A 22680-nucleotide genomic window follows, 5' to 3' on the forward strand; every position below is an offset into this window, starting at 1 on the left:
CAGAAGACTGAAACTTCGATCTGGATTTTCAATTCTTTTAACATTGCGTCCACCTTGGTAGCAAGCACAGCTCCCATCAACTCCAAACTGGGAATGGTTACAGCCTTCGGTGGTGTCACTCTGGCTTTACCAAAAAGAAAGGCAATGTGAATGTAGTTCTCATCTTTGTACATTCTGATATATGTCACTGTGCCGTATTCATTTTCACTGGCATCCTGCAAAATGGTGTAGTTGATCCCGGAATTATTAAGTTGACGCGCTTACTTTGTTTGAGGTTCCATTGTTTTCTTCATATTGCATGTCTCCATGAGGAACGAAAAGACCATTCGCTTAATGCACCTGTCCACAGTGAATGCAGCCAACAACTCTAGATCTTCCAACCATTGTTTCCACTGCCTTAAGTTGTCCTGTGGTATGGTATCATCCTATCCACAACCTCTCCTGCAGAGTTCCTGCTGCATCATCTTGGCAGACAACATGACTAGTGATAGGAACCCCAGAGGATCGTACACAGAGCTGGTGACTGAAAGCATGCCACGTCTGGTAAGAGACTGATGTTTTACCTCCAACTTAATTTTGAAAGAGTCCATTTCCACACACCATTGTAGGCCCAATGCTCTTTCAACTGGAAGTTTATCTCTACTAAATTCCAACTCCTTAAGATCTTTGGCCCTTTTCCCCACTGAGACCCTTTCTGACACAGAGCAAAATGAGCCTTAATCATCATTATAGCTTCTCTTTCCATAGTTGAACTCTACAAGCAGTCATCCACACATAAATTCTGCTTGAGGGATTGAATCACATGAGATGGAAAATAAAACTGATTGTCATCTGAAGTTTTCCTCAGTGCATAACTTGCATAGCTTGGAGAGGAAACCGCACCAAATAAATGTATAGTCATCCTATACTCCAAAAGTCTTTCAGAGATGTTTCCATCTGGCCACCAAAGCAAACAAAGCAAATTTCTGTCTTCTTCAGCAACCTTCACTTGATGGAACATAGACTGAATGTCACCTATAAAAGCTATGGGTTACTGTCTGAAATGAGTGAGAACTTCAAGAAATGAGCTGGTAAGATTAGGACCTTGCAGAAGTTTGTTGATCAACGATGTTCCCTGAAACGTTGCTCCACAATCAAACACTACACAAAATAGACAATTTTCTTGGATGGTGGACACCATGATGAGGGATGTACCATACTTTCCCAATTTCACAGTGCAGCTGTTCTTAAGGTACTTCTTCTGCATAGCCCTTGCTAAAGACATTCATGTATCCTGCATATTCCTGGTGAAAACCATGGTTGTTGAGAAACTTTTTCTTCAAACCAAGGATCTGTTGCTTTGCCACAGCAAAGTTGTTAGGCAGATGGACTTCTTTAGTCTTAAAAGGTAAATTCAAACAATGCTTCCCATCTTGACATACTTCTGACTGCTCCATGCTTTCAATAAACCTGATGTCCTCCCTCTACATTTCTTTCTTCACAGTTCTTTCATTAAAGTCATGATTGTATGGATTGATTAACATTTCTTCCTATCTGCACACAGCAATCCTATTCACTGTAGCAGTTGAAGGCTCCATTTCTTAGTGCACCACTGTTCCCATTCAGTGGAATGGATTTAATGGATTTAAATTGTACTGAGAGAATGGGCAAGGCACATAGGTCCTTACCGACCTCTGTATGCCCACATGTCTTTGCAAGAAACTAACTTGTTATCCGATGATGACTGTTTCACAGCTGCTGATTCCCCTTTGATGTGAAGCACCTTAGGGTGAGTTTGATGACAAACTTTGCAGGTTAAACGCCCTTTACATTGCCTCGTCATGTGCCCAGTACACAAGCATGCAAAGCAAACTCCCTTTACCCTGAGAAATCGTATCATTTCCTTGATCACACTCCTCCAATGAGTGATTATTAGAACGGCATAAGCAACCAACCTTGTCAGCTTTCCCGGAGTCTGATGTTGAACTCCCAATTACTGAAAGGGAGTCTATGTTTGCTACTGTAGTAGCAAAAGTATTTCCTTTCATTCTTTCCTTAGGCTGTGACTTAAATCTGGTCAATTTCTTTGTTCTAGTGATACCAAACAATGACTCCTGAATATCAGCAAAGAGAGGGTCAGAAAGAATCCGGAGATGACGTTCAATGAATGTGACCAGATTAATAAAACAAGCTCAGCGGTTACATGTTTCCATTATGTCATAAGCTGTTATTCTCCACTGATCCCTCAGCTTGAATGGCAATTTTGAAATAACACTTTGCATGTTTGCAGGCATATCCAGTTCTTGCATGTACTGGAGCGCCTCCATTACACTGCAACATCCACACAAACATAAAGCATAAGCTTGTAGTGATTTCACGGGTCTCCAAGCCAGAGATTTTTCAATTTAAGCAGTAGCAATTTTATATTAATTCCCAAAATGTTCCTGTAAAAGACTTTTTGCTACTGTGTAACCACGCTCAGGAGCCATATGTTGACAGCTACACACCAACTCTTGTAAATTGTTCTAAATAGTACAAACAATCTGCCTTACTGGCTTTTACTTCCACACCGTGCTCGAAGGCTTTTTATAAAGGTTCTGTATTGAAGAGAATCTCTGTCAAATATGGGAATATCTCTTGATGGCAATGACATTGAATGCTGTTGTTGAACCAAGGCAGTTGTGATCTCATTTTGCCCATGCATGATAGTAAGTATATCATTAGATGGATTCTGACCAGTTGCATCATAATATATAAATTGCTTGTCCTTTAATTGAGAAGTTGTATGCTGTGATGTTCCATGTACAACTGTTGCTTGCCGTTGTTTATTAAACCCATACTGTTGGCATGTTGCAGTGTTAATCCAATTCTCACTTGTTTAAGGTCGCACATCAACTATTTGGCCAGGTGGTAGTAAACGGACACTTTGTTGAAATGCTTTTCCTGCTCCAGCTTTGTATTCCTGTGCCATAGGGTTTAACCCATAGCCATATTACCTTTCCTTTCCATCCTTTTCTTAGTGGGAATTCATGACACTTGCAGATCCTTGAGAAGCACTTTTTTGTTCAAAAGCCTCCAACACTGCCAGCTCAGCAGTGGATGCAGGTAGTTCAGCCTCCAAATCAGGCTGCTCCCTTTTCCTCCTTAACTGCTGCTCCTGCTTCCTGAGGGCATGCCTGTTCTTTAAAGCTGCAACAAGAGCCACAAGTGCAGCTCTATTTGCCTCTGCTTTTATCCTTGCAGAGGATGTAGTGCTGTAGCAACTACTGCTCCTGTTGCTTTTTTTTTTTTTTTGAATGTTTACTAGTATCAACTTTAGACACACTATCATCATTAACATGAATGCCATCATCATTAACATCACAATCTCTTACAAACACATTGATTTGCATTAGCAATGCACTCATCATCAATCATCATTTTTGCTTTAAACCACATTTCATGTTCTTCCCTTTCATCAGGTGGCAATAAACCCAATACGGACATACATGCTTTTTGCATTATCACATACCTCAATGAGCTCTTCAAGTGCACTCTGTACCTGTAATTTGTCACCCTTTAAATATAACCTTGCAAGGATTTTCTTATATTATTTGCCTTATTCAGCTTGGCTTTTCTGACAGCATGCAACATATCTAATTTATCAGATAATGCTTTAAACGAAAGCTTTACCACGCGTTTTTCAGTTTGTGCTTCCACATTGCTAGCCACACTGTTTGACTGACTAGCAGCTGACACACCAGACCCCACAATTTTATGACAATGCGTCGCGAATCTTCATAAGGTATAGACTATTTTTAATAGTTTGTTGCAACAAACAGTCAATACCAAAGTCTATTATCTGCCCGCATCGGCGAACAAACCTTTTAATGCATTTTTATTGTGTTTGCACACAACTTAAAAGTCATTAAACAGTGTAGCGCTTCACGTACCTCAGCCTCAGTGTGTTGGGCGCCATTAGATGATCCGCTGTTACTGTGTTCCTCAGACAACTTTAGAAGTCATAAATCCAGCATCGTGATGTCCTTTACAGTGATAAATAAATGCAGAAGGACTTCCCAACACAGTCGAAATCCATCGACTCCGGTTAACATTGTGTCCTCTTTTGTTTTGTATCCAAACGTTTCAAAATTTTCAAACAAAGTTCAACAAGCAAAGTTCAACAAGCCAAGGTTTTTGACGCGCTTACTTTGTTTGATGTAATGTAGTTTTCTTCCTTATTTCATGTCTCCATAATGAACGAGATGATCATTCTTCTGTTGCATCAACATACACAGTTTATTGGTTCCACAAAACACCAAATTGAATAATGTCAAATTCAATATTCCAATACATACACCAAAACAAAGTTTACAATGTCCAGCAGTTTCGCACTTGTTGTGTGTCCCTGCGCTACGTTGCTATGCTTTGCGATGTGGTCAAAAACCTTCTGCCTTTCCGGGTCAAACACCTACCTACAGCAGTAGGAGGGCTACCTATAAACTAAAATCTTGTATTGTTCACAGCACCACTCAATGATCAAAATGAGAATAATATATCACCTTATTTAAAAACATTTAGGCTCCTACATGCATTAATGAGGTGCTATTGGGTTACAAATTGACTAAAATAACATTATCACTTAATGGACCCTTTTCACAGACTGTGATGCATTTTAATCAGCATCACAAATCCTGCAGTTTTTTATATTTAAAAAAAGTTGTAAGTACATTCACAACACTTTGTATTTTATTACCTTTGCATCAAATTACAAAAAACTAGTTACCACTATCATGAGGTTGTTTATAATACAGCGTCTATGGGAGTGAAGGTAAATTTGACATTGTTTTCTCTTCTGACTGCTGTTATTAGTCTCTCCTTCCATTTTTTCCTCTTTTTGAAAGTTTTTCCTCTTTTTGAAAGTTTTTTTTTTATAGTCTCCCATTCACCGCTATAGAAATTAACCCAACTATGGCGACTTCCGCTTCTGAGAAACCCATAAATGTGAAAAAGGTCCATCCTTAATTTGTAAAAATTAAAACAAGAATAAAAATCAACTTACAGCATAGGGAAGGCCCCCATATCCATGACTCTGTGTATTCCCACAGCTGCGACTTGAGTAGTTTTTCTCATTTACTGCTGGGCTCGCTTCAACTGACTCCGGACTGAGAGAAAGAAAGATTTTTGAGAAGCTGGCAAATCAAATGCTAGTTATATATGTAAATGTGGTTTTGTAAACTCCAGATGACTGCCAGAGACAGTGCTTAACATCACCACAGCACCAGTCAGATAAGATAGACTGAGTGGATATATATAAAAAATAAATAAATAAATAAAAAACACATCACAAAATAAGCTCTGAGGGTTCAGAGTGACAAAGAACTATGGCAACTGTCTGTAATTCACAGAAGCCACAACTGTTGTTTCATGCCTCCTGCCCACCAGAAATAGTGCTAAGCAGTAGCGGATGTTATGTAACAGGACAGTCATAAGGAATGCCTCTCACCTGAAAAGTAATTAAGGTCAAACATATTGATCTGCAGAACTCACGTTTAAATAGAAAAAACTAAAATGATGCAATAAGCATAGTACACCATGGAAAGTTCTTGCAAAGGTAATCCAAGATGAAGAGGCAGCTCAAGTGGAATAATACTTATTTTTAACACTTTATTAACTCGGTCTACCTTAGCAAGACGTTATTTTTAAAGACGTCTCATATGGACGTCTCAAATACATTTACATATCACCTCAGTGATAAAACTCATGGATTCGGATGGCGATTTATTCACAATGGAGTAGCGAGTTCTGTGATCCTAGGAACCGGGGAACGCGCTGCTCATGTGGCCAGTCACACGATTGTCTGCTATAAATAAAATAAATTTTATTGACAAATTTATTCTTATTATTGTATAAAATGTATTTAAAATACTTAAAATGTATTCTTTTTATTCCAAGCATATTTTATAATATATAAATTTTATAATATATAATCCTATTTATTTTATCATTTAAATCTCCTGTTTAAAAATAGGAAAATAGACACGCTATAGTTGTATATAAATTATATGCGAAATATCGGTTTATAATAATACACATTTTAAAATTGTATTGCATACCTGCTGCTGCCATAATAAAGACCCATTTCGAATGTTTACATGCTTTTCTTCTCTTTCTGCTTCCAGTCACTGTGGTGGTACTGTTCTTTTAAATACTTTCCAGCATTTCAGAAATAAATATGTATGCAAATTACACCGAAGTACAACGTTACCTTACGGGAGTGCTTAAAAAGATTTTAAACACTGAATTTTGAATCGATTTCTTCTCGTAAACTCAGAGATGTGGATTCGGACAGCAATTAAATTACCACACGACCTTGGTGTTTGTCAAAAAACAGTAGGTAATTTGGCCGGGGATTTTTACGGGGGTGGTGAGAGAAAAACACAGACATTCTGGATTCGGACGGCATTTAAATCACCAACTACCCCCTGTAAATGGTGAAAATCACTTGCGTCCCCCTGAGAAACAATTACCGTCCAAATAGGGCTTAAGAGAGCACAATTCATCTATTGGTCATATGTCTGGAATGAAAAGTGTAGTGTGACCTTCCCTTTTAACTCCAACTCTGATCAAACACACCTGAACCAGGACATCAAGGCCATGCAGTATCCCTATAACCTGTAGAAGTATTCTGTGCTGCAAAATCACACTAAACCAGAATTGAAGCTGTAAAATGCTGGTTTCCCAAGCAATGTAACAGAGTGACAGACATCGTTAGAGAAATCAGAGGTATCCAATAAATATGCTTTGTCTCATTTACAAATAGACCCGGCTTTTGAACATGTTCCAGAAACAGCCTGGTGTTTCAGATAGCTTGCTGTCTGTAAAGGCACATTTAACATTAACATTAACATTTCTTTTGTCTTGATATTTTACAAGCAACAAATCAAAACAGCACCTGTCAAAGGGTTAGCTCACCCAAATATGAAAATTCTGTCATTAATTACTCACCCTCATTACGTTTTAAACTCGTAACACCTTCGTTCATCTTTGGAACACAAAATACACAAAACGGGGTGACGCGGAGGAGACAAATTGTTGAATAAAGGTTTTTTCTCACAAAAAGCACACAAAAAGTATTCTCATAACTTCGTATAAACCAATAATAACAAATAAAAACACACAGATCAACTCACACAACTCCTTGTTACGTTTCTGGACTTGGGAACACTTCAGTTGTGTTGCTGTCTATGCAGGGTCAGACAGGTCTCAGATTCCATCAAAAATATCTTAATTTGTGTTCCGAAGATGAACGAAGGTCTTACAGGTTTGAAACGACATGAGTGTGAGTAATTAATGACAGAATTTTCATATTTGGGTGAACTAACCCTTTAAGTAAAAGTATAAACAAGTGATTCCCTTTAAGTGACTCCAAATTAAGATTACGATCTTCTGCAGATAAAGTGGCATATCACAAAACTGCGTGGTACATGCACTATAGAAATAAAACCCAGACTAGTGGACAAGCTGCAACGCATCAACATGGTTAACACCATGGCTGACTATTAAATCAAATCAGTTTTTGTATATAAAACGATTACAGAAACAAGATAATCAAGATAAAAATATTATTGTGTGAAATGCTGCTCTTATTTTGCCTTGTTTTAATCCAGGATAAAATCAAATGTATCAATATATTGGACAGAACATAAGTTTAATTCATATAGTGATGACTATGTAGTCATTTATTCGCAATCAAATTTCTGTATTCATAATTATGTTAGATAGACCTACCTGAAAAACTGAAATTTCATTTGCATCTGTTCAACTGTATTTAGTTCTCCTGTTGCTTGTAATTTGGTGTTTTGTTTTTATTAGTGACTGTGTAATTACTTCTCTTCAATAACTGCATTTTTATTTTGACTTTTTAATTAGTGTAATAATTAATCTCATAACATTATACTGTAGTTATATTCTGATCAAATGCAAATTATTGTCCTTTGTTTGAAATTTCATAAACAACAGCTGCACTAATTAATCTCCATTTTCTTTTGTTTCTACCTTAGGATTCTCATCCATAGGTGTTCATTGTTTCTGATTAAATTGCTATTTGATGTTAACTAACCCGCATGACTTGTATCTTAAATGTAATGAAAAAACATGACATTTCTGAAAAGCTGCTTTGAACCTATACATATTGTGAAAAGCACTATAAAAAAGTGACTTGAAATGAATTTAATTATACTAGTTACTCCTGTCGCATCTGAATTGTTACCAAGAAAGATATCTAAAATTTTGGCATTATAAAAACCTTATTTCCTGTAAAAAAATGTATACCATGACACATTACTATCCTGAAATAAAATGATGATTGCATAAAAGATTTTCATGTTAGATAATAATAATAACAACGTGTCAATATTGACCGAAATATTTGTGAAACACCCCCATCTCCAACAAATAGACACATTTAATAATCAACTTCAAAAAGCTATAGTACGAAAAATCTCTAGGCGTGAAAGCAAAAGAGGCTGAGTGCTGAGCTACTGAAGATGTTTTTGGCATATTCTGTCTGGCTGGTGCCACAATGATCCACTAGTGTTTAGCACTGCCTTTGGCAGTCAGGAGCAAGGAAAAAGTACCTTAAAGGTGCCATGTGTAAAAATTGAGGTAAAAATATCCAAAAAATGACCTACACGCATCAAAAGAATGAGAAGAAATAAGGGCGATGATGTCATTAAAAAAATGTCAAGTTATAGTGCTGCAGAGATATCAACCTTAATTAGCATTAGCATTACTAGCCACGGCCCGACAGGTGTCGTAATACCAGTTTCGGCCATGGGAGGCGATATGCGGGCAACATAACCACCAGCCAACCTGCAATACACGAATAACTCGCACGGCTTGTGGGCGTACTTGAAGCTGATGTCAAGCAACCGCGCTCGGAATCACAAATCAAATCCGATAAGAAAAGGAGCCGAACCAGAGTAAACATCGGCACTGCTTTCCATCGCTGGAGACAACTGATGGACTTGAAAGAAATGAGCTTCGACTCCGAACTTGCAACATTTCTTTTGTATTGTTAAGTAAGATCATGTTAGTATTTCGCTAGAAGTTTGTTTTATATGTTTGCGTATTTTTTTCGGGAAGTTATAACATAGAAATGTATCGAAGGCTGTTCGATAAACGTGCTAATGTTAGCGATGGCTAACCGTAGCTGCGTTTGATAGTAAGCTAGCTATAACTTACCCACAGATCCGATCCGGTTTTCACCTGTTATCTACCAAAGCCCGTCTCTACCAAGCTGATGCTAAAATGGTAACATTACCTAAGAAGCTTGAAATGTCTTCGATGATAATGAACCCGAGAGAGAGAGAGAGAGAGAGAGAGAGAGAGAGAGAGAGAGAGAGAGCGCCCCGGCCGCGCGCGCACTCACTCACTATATTCAGAGCGGTCAAGTTTTTGAAAGCGTGTGAAAAGAGTCAATTGCGTGTGTCTCACGGTGAATGCTTGAGAGTTGGCAGCTCTGGTTACGTTGGTTGGCGCTAGCTTTGTCAACATCAGCTGTCTGATGTTGACCAATGATGTTGACAGAATGCTGTCTGTCAAATTAATTTAATTCAAATAATGTGTATATACAATTCAAAATGTAATATTAACAAAACGAATATGAACATATTCACTGGTAAAGGGTGAAGGGGAGTAGCTTGAAGATGTCATGTTTCAAAATCACTTGACATCACCCAACGTTCCTCTGGAGGCAAAACGTCCTTTAGGCTTCGGCTATGGCTCTAGGGTTGTTGTGAAGGTAGGGGCGGAGCATAGAGACTATGCCGTTTCTCCTTTGTTACTCTAGAGTAGACCAATTCACTTTATTGAGGCATACTGCCCCCATCTGGTATGGAATGTGGAGTATGACTTGATTTTTTTGCCAGACATTACACATGGCTCCTTTAATCAAAAGAAAAGAGGTGGTGGTTATTAGGGCTGTGCGATTAATCGAAATCGTAATAAAATCACCATTTGAGCGTGCACGATTTCTAAATCGCTTTATAGCACGATTTTCCGCGGTCCCGACCTACCGCAGTATGCTATCTGAACCAATAAGAATGCAGCGCACCTAAGTGGAGCGCGAGAACAGAACAGACTGGGCATATGCCTAACGCCAGGTTCACACACTCTGTCTGAGATGCGTATTTTTTCCGAGCCCATGTTAATGGATCAGAACGTTCACACTGCACACGGTAAAAGATGTGAACAGAAAAGGTTAAAAAAAAAAATCGAAAGGTGCGAAAAGAATGAATATCTAGCGCATGAGCATAGAGAGAGTTGTGAGTGAGTGAGTGAGAGGAGACATGTTTTAAGTGCGCGCATTCTCTCCGGACGAGAGCAGCGTGTATCTGAGCACACGTGTCTGGTTTTGTAACAACGCAAAGGAAATCTGCGTGCGAGCGGATAGATTCGCGCTCGTGCATTATTTTAATGCGCTTTCGCGTTACAATAATGCGCTCTCGCTGCTGCTTCTGCACCGCATGCACATACTGTATACGCACTGCAAACGTGTGAACCTTTCGCAATAAATATATTTCAGTACCTGAGGCACCGCTACAATGAGCTCTATGAAGAATGCATGGCAAAAAAAAAAAAAAGCCCTGGACACAGGTTTTATTTTATTATTATTTTTTTTTTCTGCCATATGTCTAGACATTTTGTTTGACATCTTTACCTAGTGATTATTTTGACTTATGTCTGTTCTAGAGGCATGTTACAACTTTTTGATAAAGCTCTCATTGGTTTTCTTTTGGAAATATGTTTCAAATTTATACCGAATGCATTTATGACTGTAAAGCATGTCTGTGTGTGTCAAAATCGTGATTAAAATCGAAATCGCAAAATTGATCAAAAAATCGGGATAGGGTTTTTTTTGTCCATATCGCACAGCCCTAGTGGTTATGAAAACCATGTTCAAATTGATTGGATGATAATCATGTCCTCTTAGTCTTTCAACTCAGCCATTCACATCATTAGGATAGTTTTAAAAATGTGTGCTCCAAAACAAATATAGTGTGGGTGAACATCAGTACATCATCAGAACATCATGAAAAAATTTAATGTCTTAACAGTTAACAAAGAGAAATCTAATCTTGAGTGTTTGACATGGCACCTTTGATTTTTTAGCATTGATTGATTGATTGCCTTGTGCTTGGCCATTCAGCATGAGCAAGTGACTCAGTACATTTTTTAAATGAATCAGGTATGCCCAGCTATAAAGGCTAACATGCAAGACAAAATGATTCAATTTATCTTTCTCAGTCTAAACTAATGTATTTGCCTTCACAGAATTCCACTGTAAATTGCATATTTCTCTCTTAATGTAATGGATACTATGGAGTACTATGCAGATACTTAACCATGGAGGAAAAAAATGCACTAAATAAACAACCCTCACTACTCCTTTTCCACCAAAATGGTGCATGTTCTGGTGCCAGAACCCATTCTTGGCCAGTGCTCAGCCGGCTACTGACTCTGTGTTTCCACAGACTTGACATAAAAGGTTTTGTTGCAGTGTGTTATGTGACTATAGTCCAAAGTAAACTGAAACTAATTTTCTGTTGTGGAAATGAATGATTCTGCAGCAGAACCATTTTGTTGGAAAAAGGGCTCAGAACAGAAACTTACTCTGATCCAGCGGCCATATCGGTGTAAGGTGTCTCAGGTGTGGTGACTCCCAGTGTGATTACTATGCTCATGACGTCAAGCGCAGCAAAGCAGGGAAGGGGATGGGGGGGGGGGGGGGGGGGGGCAGGGAAGGGGTGAGGGGAGGGAGAGGGGAGGGAGAGAGGGGAGGGAAGAGGAGAATCAAGGGCTCCTAATGGCAGCAGTGACGCACTCCTCAGATGGGGCACTGCTATACCACATCACGCACATCAGGAGACCTAAAACCATAGACCACAAAAACAGAGAGAGAGAGAGGATTAAGTACATGTCATATGTGTAAATGCAGCCTTAAAAACTGGCAAAATTGTTAGCACACACAAAAAAAATATTTATTTTGCTTGATACGAAATTTTCAACTGGCTTTTTTGGCCATTCATACTGGTTTGTACAGCACTCGAGTATATAACATGATTACTGTAAAATGTAGTCTCTTGTTGCTAAACTGTGGTACATGTCTTTACTCTGCGAACTGAAGAAAATCAGCAAGAGAAGGAGGAGAAGAACAATACAACGGTAAAGGACTTTGAGACTAAAAGTTTAATTCATTCCATACATTTAGTTTTTTAACATTAAAGTGTAATGTATAAGTTAAAGTTGGTCAGCTGAGATAATTCAAGTCACCCTCAATTACTAAAAAGTAGTGCTGTAGAAGTGAATATGCAATTTCTTTATGCACAGACAAAACAAAAATGGTGAGACTGCAGACCTAATAACACCAATCCTTAAACCTTGCTAAACATCCATCCTTTGCTCATCCCAAATTATACTAGGAGTTTAGACTCAGAGATCAACAAGTGTCCAGCAAGCTAAACATAGTTTGAAGTCAAGCCGAAAGTGATGTTCATTTTGAAACACTGTTGAAAAATGTTGAAAAACGTGCAACAAATGGCAAGGCATAATGCAGCAGATTTCTCATCAGGCATATAAAATGCAGTTTTTTTGTTGCCTACAGAATCATTTTAGTATTTATACTGAGTTAAGACAACTTGTTATTGTACTGAAGGCCAACTGTTGGTGATGAGCCGAACTTTAGCACACAGGAAGTACTTTTTTTTTTTTTTTTTTTTTACACAAGCCAGTTTGACACATACACAGTTTTCAGCATAATTACATATCTCCTTCACTGATTTTCACAAAAACAAAACAACCTCATCTTATATGCTCATCTTTCAGGCTCTTCATTGGGGATGAGCTCTAGCAAGATCAATATGCTCAGTAAACCAAGCCAAAAAATATTTTGAATTTAGTTATTCGAGTTGTGTACAACTTGTGTATAAACTATCTTTTCTTATCAACTTCAAGATAAAAAAAATAAATGATGGATTGACACATGGATTGGCTTATATAATCTTCAATACACTGAGGTCATTTATACTGTAAAAGAAAAAAAATAATAATTTACAGACTCTTATATTGTTTCTAACCTTATGGATTTATTTATTTTGTGAAACACAAGAAGATATTTTAAAGAACATCTGGATCCAAACTACATTGACTCATTGGCTGCGTTTACACTTGGCATTAACATGCGATCACCGTGATCAGATCAAGCAGATCAGATAATCAGTCAATCAGAACACGCCGCGTTTACACTTGGCAACATCACGGGACATTTTAGGGTGCTTTCACACTTGCACTTCTGGTGCGCACCCGGGTTCGATTGATGTCAGAGGTCTGCTTGTTTGGATGATGTGAACGCTGTCTTCCGAAACTCGGGTGCGGACCTGCGAACCGTACCCGAGTCCACTTAAAAAGGGTGGTCTGGGGTACAGTTCATGTGAATTCGCTGCTGATGTGAACACAATCGTATCAAATCACAAAAGTTAACTGCTATTAATGACATATTATTTGATAAAAATATGTTTCACTCACTTTCCTGGGGGGCATTCCAGAAAGCAGGTTATGTGACATACCCGGGTATGTTTAAGAGTAAGTAAGCAGATAACCTCAATTTTCGGTTCCAAAAACGGAGGTAACTTTCAGGGAAGGTGCAGAAAGCAATGTTATGCATTTGCCACCTTCTCCTGTGCTGCTGTCACTTATCAACAGGGTAAACAGCTACTGGCTTGATGAAGCAAACGAACCGCGGTTCGGACCCAAATAAAATAATATGAACACAGTCCAGTGGGGGCAGGGGGAGGGGGGAGCAATCGAACTCTGGTTCAGACCAGGCAAGCAAACCAAGTGTGAAAGCACCCTTACAAATCAAAGACAAGTGTAGGAGTCTCACTAGTCTCCACACGGGTGTTCTCCGTCTTTTTTTTTCTGACAGTTCACGAAAGAGGGGGAGGCATTTTGAGTGGTGTTGATCTGCGAATGCATAAATGATGGCTGGATTGTGTTTACATTACACTGAGATCCGATCACAATGCATCCCCGACTACCTCTGGACCAGGACACGCTGATTGGATAACATTCCGATCAGAAGTGCGTTTACACTTCCCCTTACAATTCTTATCTGCAAAACAAAACGACAAAGGAAGAATGTCACCTGACAGGTCAAACGCAGCCATTGTATAGACCAAAAAAAAAAACCTTCCACTTTTGAAGAATTGTCAAATGTGTCTTTTATCTGTTATTTAAACAGGTTTTTGAATATGTAATACAGAATTCAATGGCGCACATAATTCTTAAATGGAAGAAGTTTGGAACAACCAGGACTCTTCCTTAAGCTGCTAAGACTAAGAAATCAGGGGAGAAGGCGCTTCGTAAATAAAGTGACAAAGAACACAATGGTCACTCTGGCTGTGGGCCACAGATCATGTGTGGAAATGGGAGAAAATTGCAGTCATTACTGAAAGACACCACCAATGCACTTTACAAGGATTAGCATACAATAAAATTGTTAGAGCGTTTTAATTGTTTCTACTTCAGTCTGTTGTTGAAAACTAAACATTTAAACAATGGATGTCAAAAGCTGTTGTCATGAATGATTTATTCCAACATATATTACATGGATGTGAAAGGATGGTATTTCACATGATATGTGGCTTTGCATGATGATATCCACGTCATTTTCTTCCTGGGTCAAAAATGGTCCTGGGTAATAGTTTACATACATCTTGTATGTAGACTATTGACGAAAGAGACAAAAGAAAATGTCTCTAAGTTTCTAACAACATTGCTATATTACAATATACCTTTCAGTAAAGCTGCAATAAAACCAAGTGTATTTTAAAAAGCAATGCACAAATAAATGTAACATTTTGTCTTTAAAATAGTGGTGGGGTGGGCGGTTGCAGAGACTTTAATAGAATACAAAGTATGTACTGCTATATTGTATTCATACTACACACCTGCACACTTAAAAGTCAAGAAGCAATTAGTATACTCTGATGGTACATGAATTTGGACATCAATCAGTCCATAAGCTGAATAAAGCCTAACAAACCTTAATGCAAAGTAGTTGTTCTCTGTTTGTATTGAGTCAGATACAGACTCATAGACTTTAGACAGGGTAGTGCCATATTTAATCTTTGACAGGAATGAAAATGAGGCTGTGAGGGATAGATGTATAGTGTGTTCAATGGATTGCACTGTTTAAGAACATGTCATTTGTTCAGCTGATGAAACATCCTTTTAATAAATTTTCAGTAGACAAAATCTCAGACGGTTATCGTTTCCCATGGGGACGTAAGCTATTTTCAGTATTTACAGGAGTTAGTCTGTGATTTTATTGCCATATAATTCCAGAATGTCTGTTTTTCCACAAAAAAAACTACTGTTGTTTGACAAAAACCAAGGTATGTGGTAATTTAATTACCATCCGAGTCCACGTCTCTGAGTTTACAAGAAGAAATCGATTCAAAATTCACCTTTTAAATATTTTTTGACCACTGCCAAAAACCATACGGTAACTGTTGCACTTTGCTGTAATTTGCATGCATATTAATTACTGAAACTATTTATAAGAACAATATTTCACTATGGCGAGTGGGAGTTGTCAAGGAAAAAAAAGGAGAAGAAAAGCATGCAAACATTTGAAATTGGTCATTATTATGGCAGCAATAGGTATGCTATCCAATTTAAAATATGTATTAATACACACAATTACATTAAAAAAAATTCAAAAAGACTGTAGACAGCAGATTGTATATAACACTGCTGTCACCTTATGTTAAATATTAAAGAGGTCATATGATACTGCTAAAAAGAACATTATTTTGTGTATTTGGTGTAATGAAATGTTTATGCGGTTTAAGGTCCACATACTGTACATTATTGTTTCTACTCTATGCCCCGCCTTATGAAAAGCGAGGTGTGCTGTGATTGGCCGAATGCCTCAAGCGTGTGACGGAAATATTATGCCTCTTAACATATTGTACAAGCATACCTTGTGCTTACGGCAAACCACATGTGACGACCCCGGGCTGGACTTCGCTGCGTCCACAGTGAAAGCCGATTCGGCGATCCACAGTGCAAAGTTGATGTATTTCCTCAGCGACTAGCACGGATTAGCCCCAGGCATGACAAAGCAAATATCATCCTCTATTGGAAGGCCAAACAAAGTAGTTTCGCTTTCACAGTGAAACACACAGCGTCTATACGACATGGTGGCGGCAGCAACAACAATACTACGAGAATAAAAGGTACGCCTTCTTTCTTTGAGTGAACATCTGGAAATGAAAATCGCATCATATGACCCCTTCAATCAAACAACAGAGGAGGAACCACTGAGTAGGTACACCTGATCATAATTGCAAATATCTAAGACAATCACATCTTCTGGAGTTCAAACCTAGCATCAGAATGGGGAAGGAAGGTGATGTGACTTTGAACATGGCATGGTTGTTGGTGCCAGAGGGGCTATTATGAGTATTTGAGAAACTGCTGATCAACTGGGGTTTTCATGCACAACCATCTCTAGGGTTTACAGAGAATGGTCCAAAAAAATAATAAAAAAACAAAATATCAAGTGAGCGGTAGTTCTGTGGGTGAAAATTACTTCTTGATGCCAGGGCTCAAATAACCACTCATTACAAACAAAGTATGCAGAAGAACACTCCTATCAGTTAAGAACAGGAAACTGAGGCTGCAGTTTGCACTGGCTCACCAAAACTGGACAACAGAAGACTAGAAAAAGGTTGCCTGGTCATATGAGTCGTGATTCCTGGTGAAATATTTGGATGGCAGGGTTAGATTTGGGCATAAACAACATGAAAGCATGGATACGTCCTAGCTGCCATGTTTCAACTGTTGGTGGTGGTGTGGGGGATATTTTCATGACACATTTTGGGCCCCTTAGTACCAACCGAGCATTATTTAAACAGCACAGCCTATGTTTATAATATATATATATATATATATATATATAATAGAATATATAGGTAGAGGGGTGTTATATATATATATATAGCGCGCTATATATATATATATATATATATATATATATATATATATATATATATATATATATATATATATATATATATATATACACACACATACACACACACAATGATATATGTATATACATATATAATCATTGCATCATAACAAATTACTTTAATTATATACCATAAAATAAACACTGAATATATAATTATACATAATATAACATGAATACACCACATTTCTGCAAAAATTACACGGTTACAGTCAGTGCTGCTACATTAGGTCCAAAGAAAATCTTGGTGATTTGTCGACTGTAAAGCCTTGTTACTGGATCATTCATGGCACAATGTTTATGCTACTTCCGCTGTCAATGCTGTTAAGAATGTCAGAGAGGTGTTTCAAAGGGCTTTAAACTAGTCTAAGTCACATAGACATCTGTCTTTTCTAACAGAGAATTCTGCATCAAATTCAAACTTTTAAGCCAAGATAGCATGGTTCAAACAAGTAGTCTGTCGCTAGTCTGTTTTGTAACACTTTGAGCATTTGCCATTTGATTTTTCTCATATGCAACAGAAATGACAGCTAATAATGAGAGAGAGTTGGGCAAGTTTCCTCGTAATAATTTAGAGAACCACTGGTTATACATAAATCACATAACAGCTATTGTTTTTTCTCACATTTATAAATTAGTTTTAGTTCAAGTTACACGTGTGCTGAGGGCGCAATCAGCATTGAAAAGAATTCAACAGAAGTACACACACTCTCTCCTTCTCAAGTAACGTTAGTAATATGTGCATCCTTTTTTTTTCTTTGCTATTGACATTTCTGGCAGAACGAGTACATGAGCACAATATCGGGAACGATACTGATACTAGTATTGGTATCGATGCATCAACAAGTGTAAAATGCAAGTTATGCACTAAGAAAAAAAAAACATCTCGAAGTACCAAACTCATGTGATATCTGATTTTTAATATCTGTGCTTGTTAGATAACACACGAGTGTTGGTAAAAATTCAATTTTGCTTTTTGTGAAAACTCAATTTCACTTTCTTAGACAGCACATGAAAGTCTTGCTCATCTGGAAGATAATATTCACTCCTACACCCACTGACCACTTGTCAGTTGTTTTGTAATAACAGGAAAACACATAGGCAAGAGAGAGCCTATATAAATGCACAAAACAGGATATGACAGCATAACTAAATATGGCACAGGCTAAAAATTGTTAATGCAGGAAATACCCTATTATCAGGAACACTAGAAATATTCAGTGCTCATGACATCATGTTTAGGCATATATGCAGACTTGTCCTAACCTAATTTTCCAATCCAATAGGACAACAGTGTTTTTTAAGCCACAAGTATGGGTGAGTAAGGGCTTGTCCTCTGTTGTCTGGGCTGCATCAAGCAGCATTGCGGTTTACACAAATGGGATTTTCTGTGGCCAATCAATACAATTTTTCAATGATTCGATAAAAAAATGGACCCTTTTAAATCTATAAACATTACTGACCATTTGTGACAGTATCACCAAACACAAATGTGAAAATGGAATTTTATTTAACTACATTCTCTCTGCCAGCTTGTTTTTTTTTTTTTTTTTTTAAGATGACTGACCCACCCTCGCCAAATACCTGAAAAAAAAAACTGTTCAGGAGCTAAAATGGCTGCACAATGTGCACAATAACAAGAGACAAAAAAAAACCTTGACTGGCAGAGTGTGTATTGGAGACCACATTAAATTCAGCTGCCTTTCAATAAAAAAAAAACAAAAAAAAAACACCTTGTTTATGCTACTACAATCCTTAAGATTGTGTGCATTTAGTTGTTTCAAAGCACTGGTTAGGGAGGTGTAGGGAGGTGTGTGGGGGGAGAGAGAGATAGAGATCAACAACACTCAGACACATCTGATTGGCTGAGGGTCTCTGAAACCACCCAATCAGGAAGCAGAAGAGGAGCAGGCATCTCAGCAACTATTTTTTAGTCTCAGTACATGTAATAGCACAAGAGGAGCTAAAGGCCCCAAAAAACCAAACACAAACGCTATTTTCTCAATGTATTTTCTAGACTTATAATAATAATAATAATAATAATAATAATAATAAATCAATACAAAGAAAGAAAGATTTTCTAATATCCTTTTAAAATGGATCAGAATGAGCTCCAATGAATGCATGCATGGGTTCAGGGAAACCACCGCTAAAACGAAGGAAGACTGAGCTCATGCACCACACAAATATCTAATTAACTAACTAAAAAAAGTCCCTAAAACTCAAATAATAATATTCAATTACAGACATTTGCCCAAAAAAAATATTAATTATGTATTGTAAAAAAGCATCACAACAGTAGACTGCATAATATTCATTTAAAAGCAATGCAGGTCATGAAAAAAAGGGAACCGTTGCCGGAATATAGGCTGTGAGATCACACAGATTTGAGGACAAAACATTTAGATATATATACATATATAGAGAGAGAGAGAGAGAGAGAGAGAGAGAGATATATATACTATATATATATAGGGAGGCATATATAATGTGTGTGTGCGTGTATATATATACACACACACACACAATTTCAAATCAAAACAATGAGGACATAAAAAAACCAACATTAAAAACAGTTGTGATATAATAAAATGCTTTGTATATTTGCCATTTTGTCTTGATTTGTGGTACAGTTTCTGTGCATTCACATTTTCGGCTAAAGCTCAACCATTTTCTACGTTTTGATACTAAAATGCATCAGGGCATTTAATCAATTTTTCATATGTGCTAAACTTCAAAAATGTTTCACATTTCCAAGCTTGTCCTTTGTCTCTGGACAATGGCACACGTTGACTTTAGATAAGGAGTGAGTCACAGAAAGATCAGGTTTCACATAGTTCAAGGCGGACGAAAATAAAACCAGAAAACATACTGGGAAAATGTCGGACAGGCCCAATCATCTCCTCACAGTTGCCAGCAAGCTCTCCAAGAACTACAAAAATGCGTGAATTCTATCAGGCACTGTTATAGACAGTCTGTGTTTCGGTTCCTGGTGATATCAAATCTATCGGCGAACAGACAGACAGGACAGTATGCTGCCAGAGGACCTCTAAAATAATATAATGTGTGTATATATATGTAAAAGTAACCCTGAGTATGGTGCACGCCTTGCCACAACAGCAGGCGTTTCCTCACGGTTCACTTTACACGCTGGAAATAGCATTACAAGTGTTACATTTACAGCGTATCGAAAACTGTCACATATATATATATAATATATATATGTGTATGTCTTATATATACATGTTATATACGCTATCCGCATTAACGTGAGCGAATCTCGTCGAGTTCCACTCACTCCCGGTTGCCTGCTCTTCCTTGTTTCCACTCACTTGTTGTTGAAATAAAAATGGAGGCTAAAAAAGGAAAGGCGAGTTCCCCTTAGAAATACCACCCATTTCTCATGGATGGAGTTGGGGGTTGGTTGATGGGGGAGGCGGAGGTTAAGAATGAGAAAAGCAAGTCACGGTTCTCGGGGTTCGCATTATTTTCGTTTTCAAAAGAAAACACGGGCCAGATCAAGAAATTATAAACACATAATAAAGTTGTCTCATAGTCAGCAAGATGGAAGCAGTCTAAATCAAAAACAGACATATGTATATCAAAAAGAGAGCACTGCTCAACAGGATATCTGCTTATCCTGACAAACTATCTTCTTTTAGAACAGACAAAAAACAAAACCACTTTGTAAGTCCAACAAAGTGTCTCCATATAGCCAAACGAAGGCAAAATCTTAAAGTTAAGCACCTTAAATCTTAAAGTTAAGCACCTTAATACATCCATTCCCTATGTTATTTGAAAAATGTGTTGATAAAATTCGAATCTGACAAGCACGGATGTTGTAAATACAAACTCTGCCATGTCTGTTTTCACACAGAAACTTGATTAACACAAGAACAAGTCAACTAACACTAAAATGCACAGTCACAGTTTCTGACACAACCCTAATCAATAGTTTCTTCTATTACCAATGTTCTTAATGATCAAATTAAGAGCCCTTGCAAAAAAACGATTTTTAGCATTTTAATACATTATTTTAAACGTACTAGCTTTTAAGACAGCCTCTTTCGGCTAAGCTAATGGCTAACTAAAATGATACCTTTGCTCACTTTGATAGATAATTAATTATGTTGGGTGGCAAGAATGCTATGAACGTGATATATGTGCGAAAGATAAGACAGACAGTATAATAGCAGGTCGATCACTGAATGATTACAGCAAAAAAGCAGTTCTTAGCACGAGGTTCTTGGCAAAGTGTGATTGTGATTATGGCTAAGTTACATCAAGCTAACATGCAGACCAACCAACACGGTGTTACATCATTAAAATAATTTGATTGGATTCATTAACGTGACAGCAGAAACAATCAACAAAGAACAGTTGAAACAGAAAAGCTACAATGCGTGTTGATAAACAAGAGCTGATAAACTGAGCTCCCAACTTCTGCATCAACTTTACCTAGTTCATAAAAAACATAAGCTATTGCCATCAAAACCTTCATGGAAATAACAAAATACCTTACCTACAGCGTCCTTCCAGCGTAACTGAAATTCAGTTGCCTATCAAAGGTGTTTGGTGTTTTTAAAAAATCCAACATCAATGCGAGGCAGAACAGCAGGCCTTCTCTTGCAACCTCGGTGTTTCCTGTGAACTGTAAACCGCGAGGCTCTCTGGCTATCTTCCAAACTTCTCAGTGTCCCTTTCCGCAAGAGTTGAAAGTTTCACATTTTCTCCAATTTAAGACATTGTGAGGTCTTCAAATGTTCACGTTAAATTGTCAAAGAATACATCAGTATACAATGTTATTTTACATAATTATAGTCGGTATTTATATATGTACAGCACTTGGTGTTTCTAGACTGTGATTCAATCTCATGTCCTTTACATTTGCAGTATTGCCCATCCCCCTCTCTACACCGGCATCGACCGCGGCTCCCAGCGAAGCCTACACACAACCATAATACAGGGTTTCCTCCACAGCGGAGCAGGGGTTCATTAAGAGGGCGGGCTTTTAGCTCTAGCTCGCGCCCTCTGGTATGCTATAGGGTAGAAATGTGTCAATCGCTGTAACAAACAGGAACGCGCATACGCCGTTGGATCATCACGGAGCTTGCTGTTGTCGTAGACAGAAAAGAGGCAGAGCCTTGTTTTTTCCGGAGGTGGTTCACCTCTCCAGTCAGCATTTTGCAGCGTGAGATGGCGTGGAAAGGGCTGCTGTAGTGTAACTTTCGAAGACTAACGTTAGTTAAAATGGATGCTCTCAAAAGAAGGGACCGAGGATTTGGGGAAAGATGTTGTGTTACGAAATACAAACGCCGTGGAGTTCAATGGTCTTTTCATATAAGGAATTATTTTTTTTCCTTGTATCCATGTAAAAGGGAATAACAGTGTTCTGTTATACAGCTGTAGCAGCACGGGGTTTCCTGGCGCTATCGCAGGGAGCGCGATACTAGAGCGTCAACAATACTGTGAGGAATATATGAGGCATCCAGGATTTGACTGAACGTTCGATTTGGTGCAGGATTTCATTTTATACAAAATATTAACCAAGTCGGCGAACTGTGGTTCTTGATTTTAAAAAGAGGAAGACAAGGGAGACCAAACATGGGCCAAAATAATAA

At 37.9% G+C, this 22680-nt stretch overlaps 1 protein-coding gene across 10 annotated transcripts in view; it reads right to left on the reverse strand.

Moving 5' to 3' along the window:
• Window positions 1-22031, reverse strand: part of setd5 (SET domain containing 5) — a 41472-nt gene extending 19441 nt beyond the window's left edge. For 2 of the 10 annotated variants that reach the window (XM_042758074.1, XM_042758072.1), the window contains exons 1-3: window positions 21582-22029; window positions 5021-5123; window positions 3912-4235 (exon numbers count right to left, since the gene is read on the reverse strand). In XM_042758074.1, coding sequence (XP_042614008.1) covers window positions 3912-3937 — 26 coding nt within the window. In that variant the 5' untranslated portion in view covers window positions 3938-4235; window positions 5021-5123; window positions 21582-22029. Of the gene's footprint in view, window positions 1-3911; window positions 4236-5020; window positions 5124-11634; window positions 11892-21581 lie in introns of all 10 variants that reach the window. The other 8 variants (XM_042758069.1, XM_042758066.1, XM_042758071.1 and 5 more) reach the window with 6 other exon arrangements.
• Window positions 22032-22680: the final 649 nt, after the last annotated feature.

Source organism: Cyprinus carpio, chromosome A6 (assembly GCF_018340385.1).
Source record: "Cyprinus carpio isolate SPL01 chromosome A6, ASM1834038v1, whole genome shotgun sequence".
Lineage (NCBI taxonomy): Eukaryota > Metazoa > Chordata > Actinopteri > Cypriniformes > Cyprinidae > Cyprinus > Cyprinus carpio.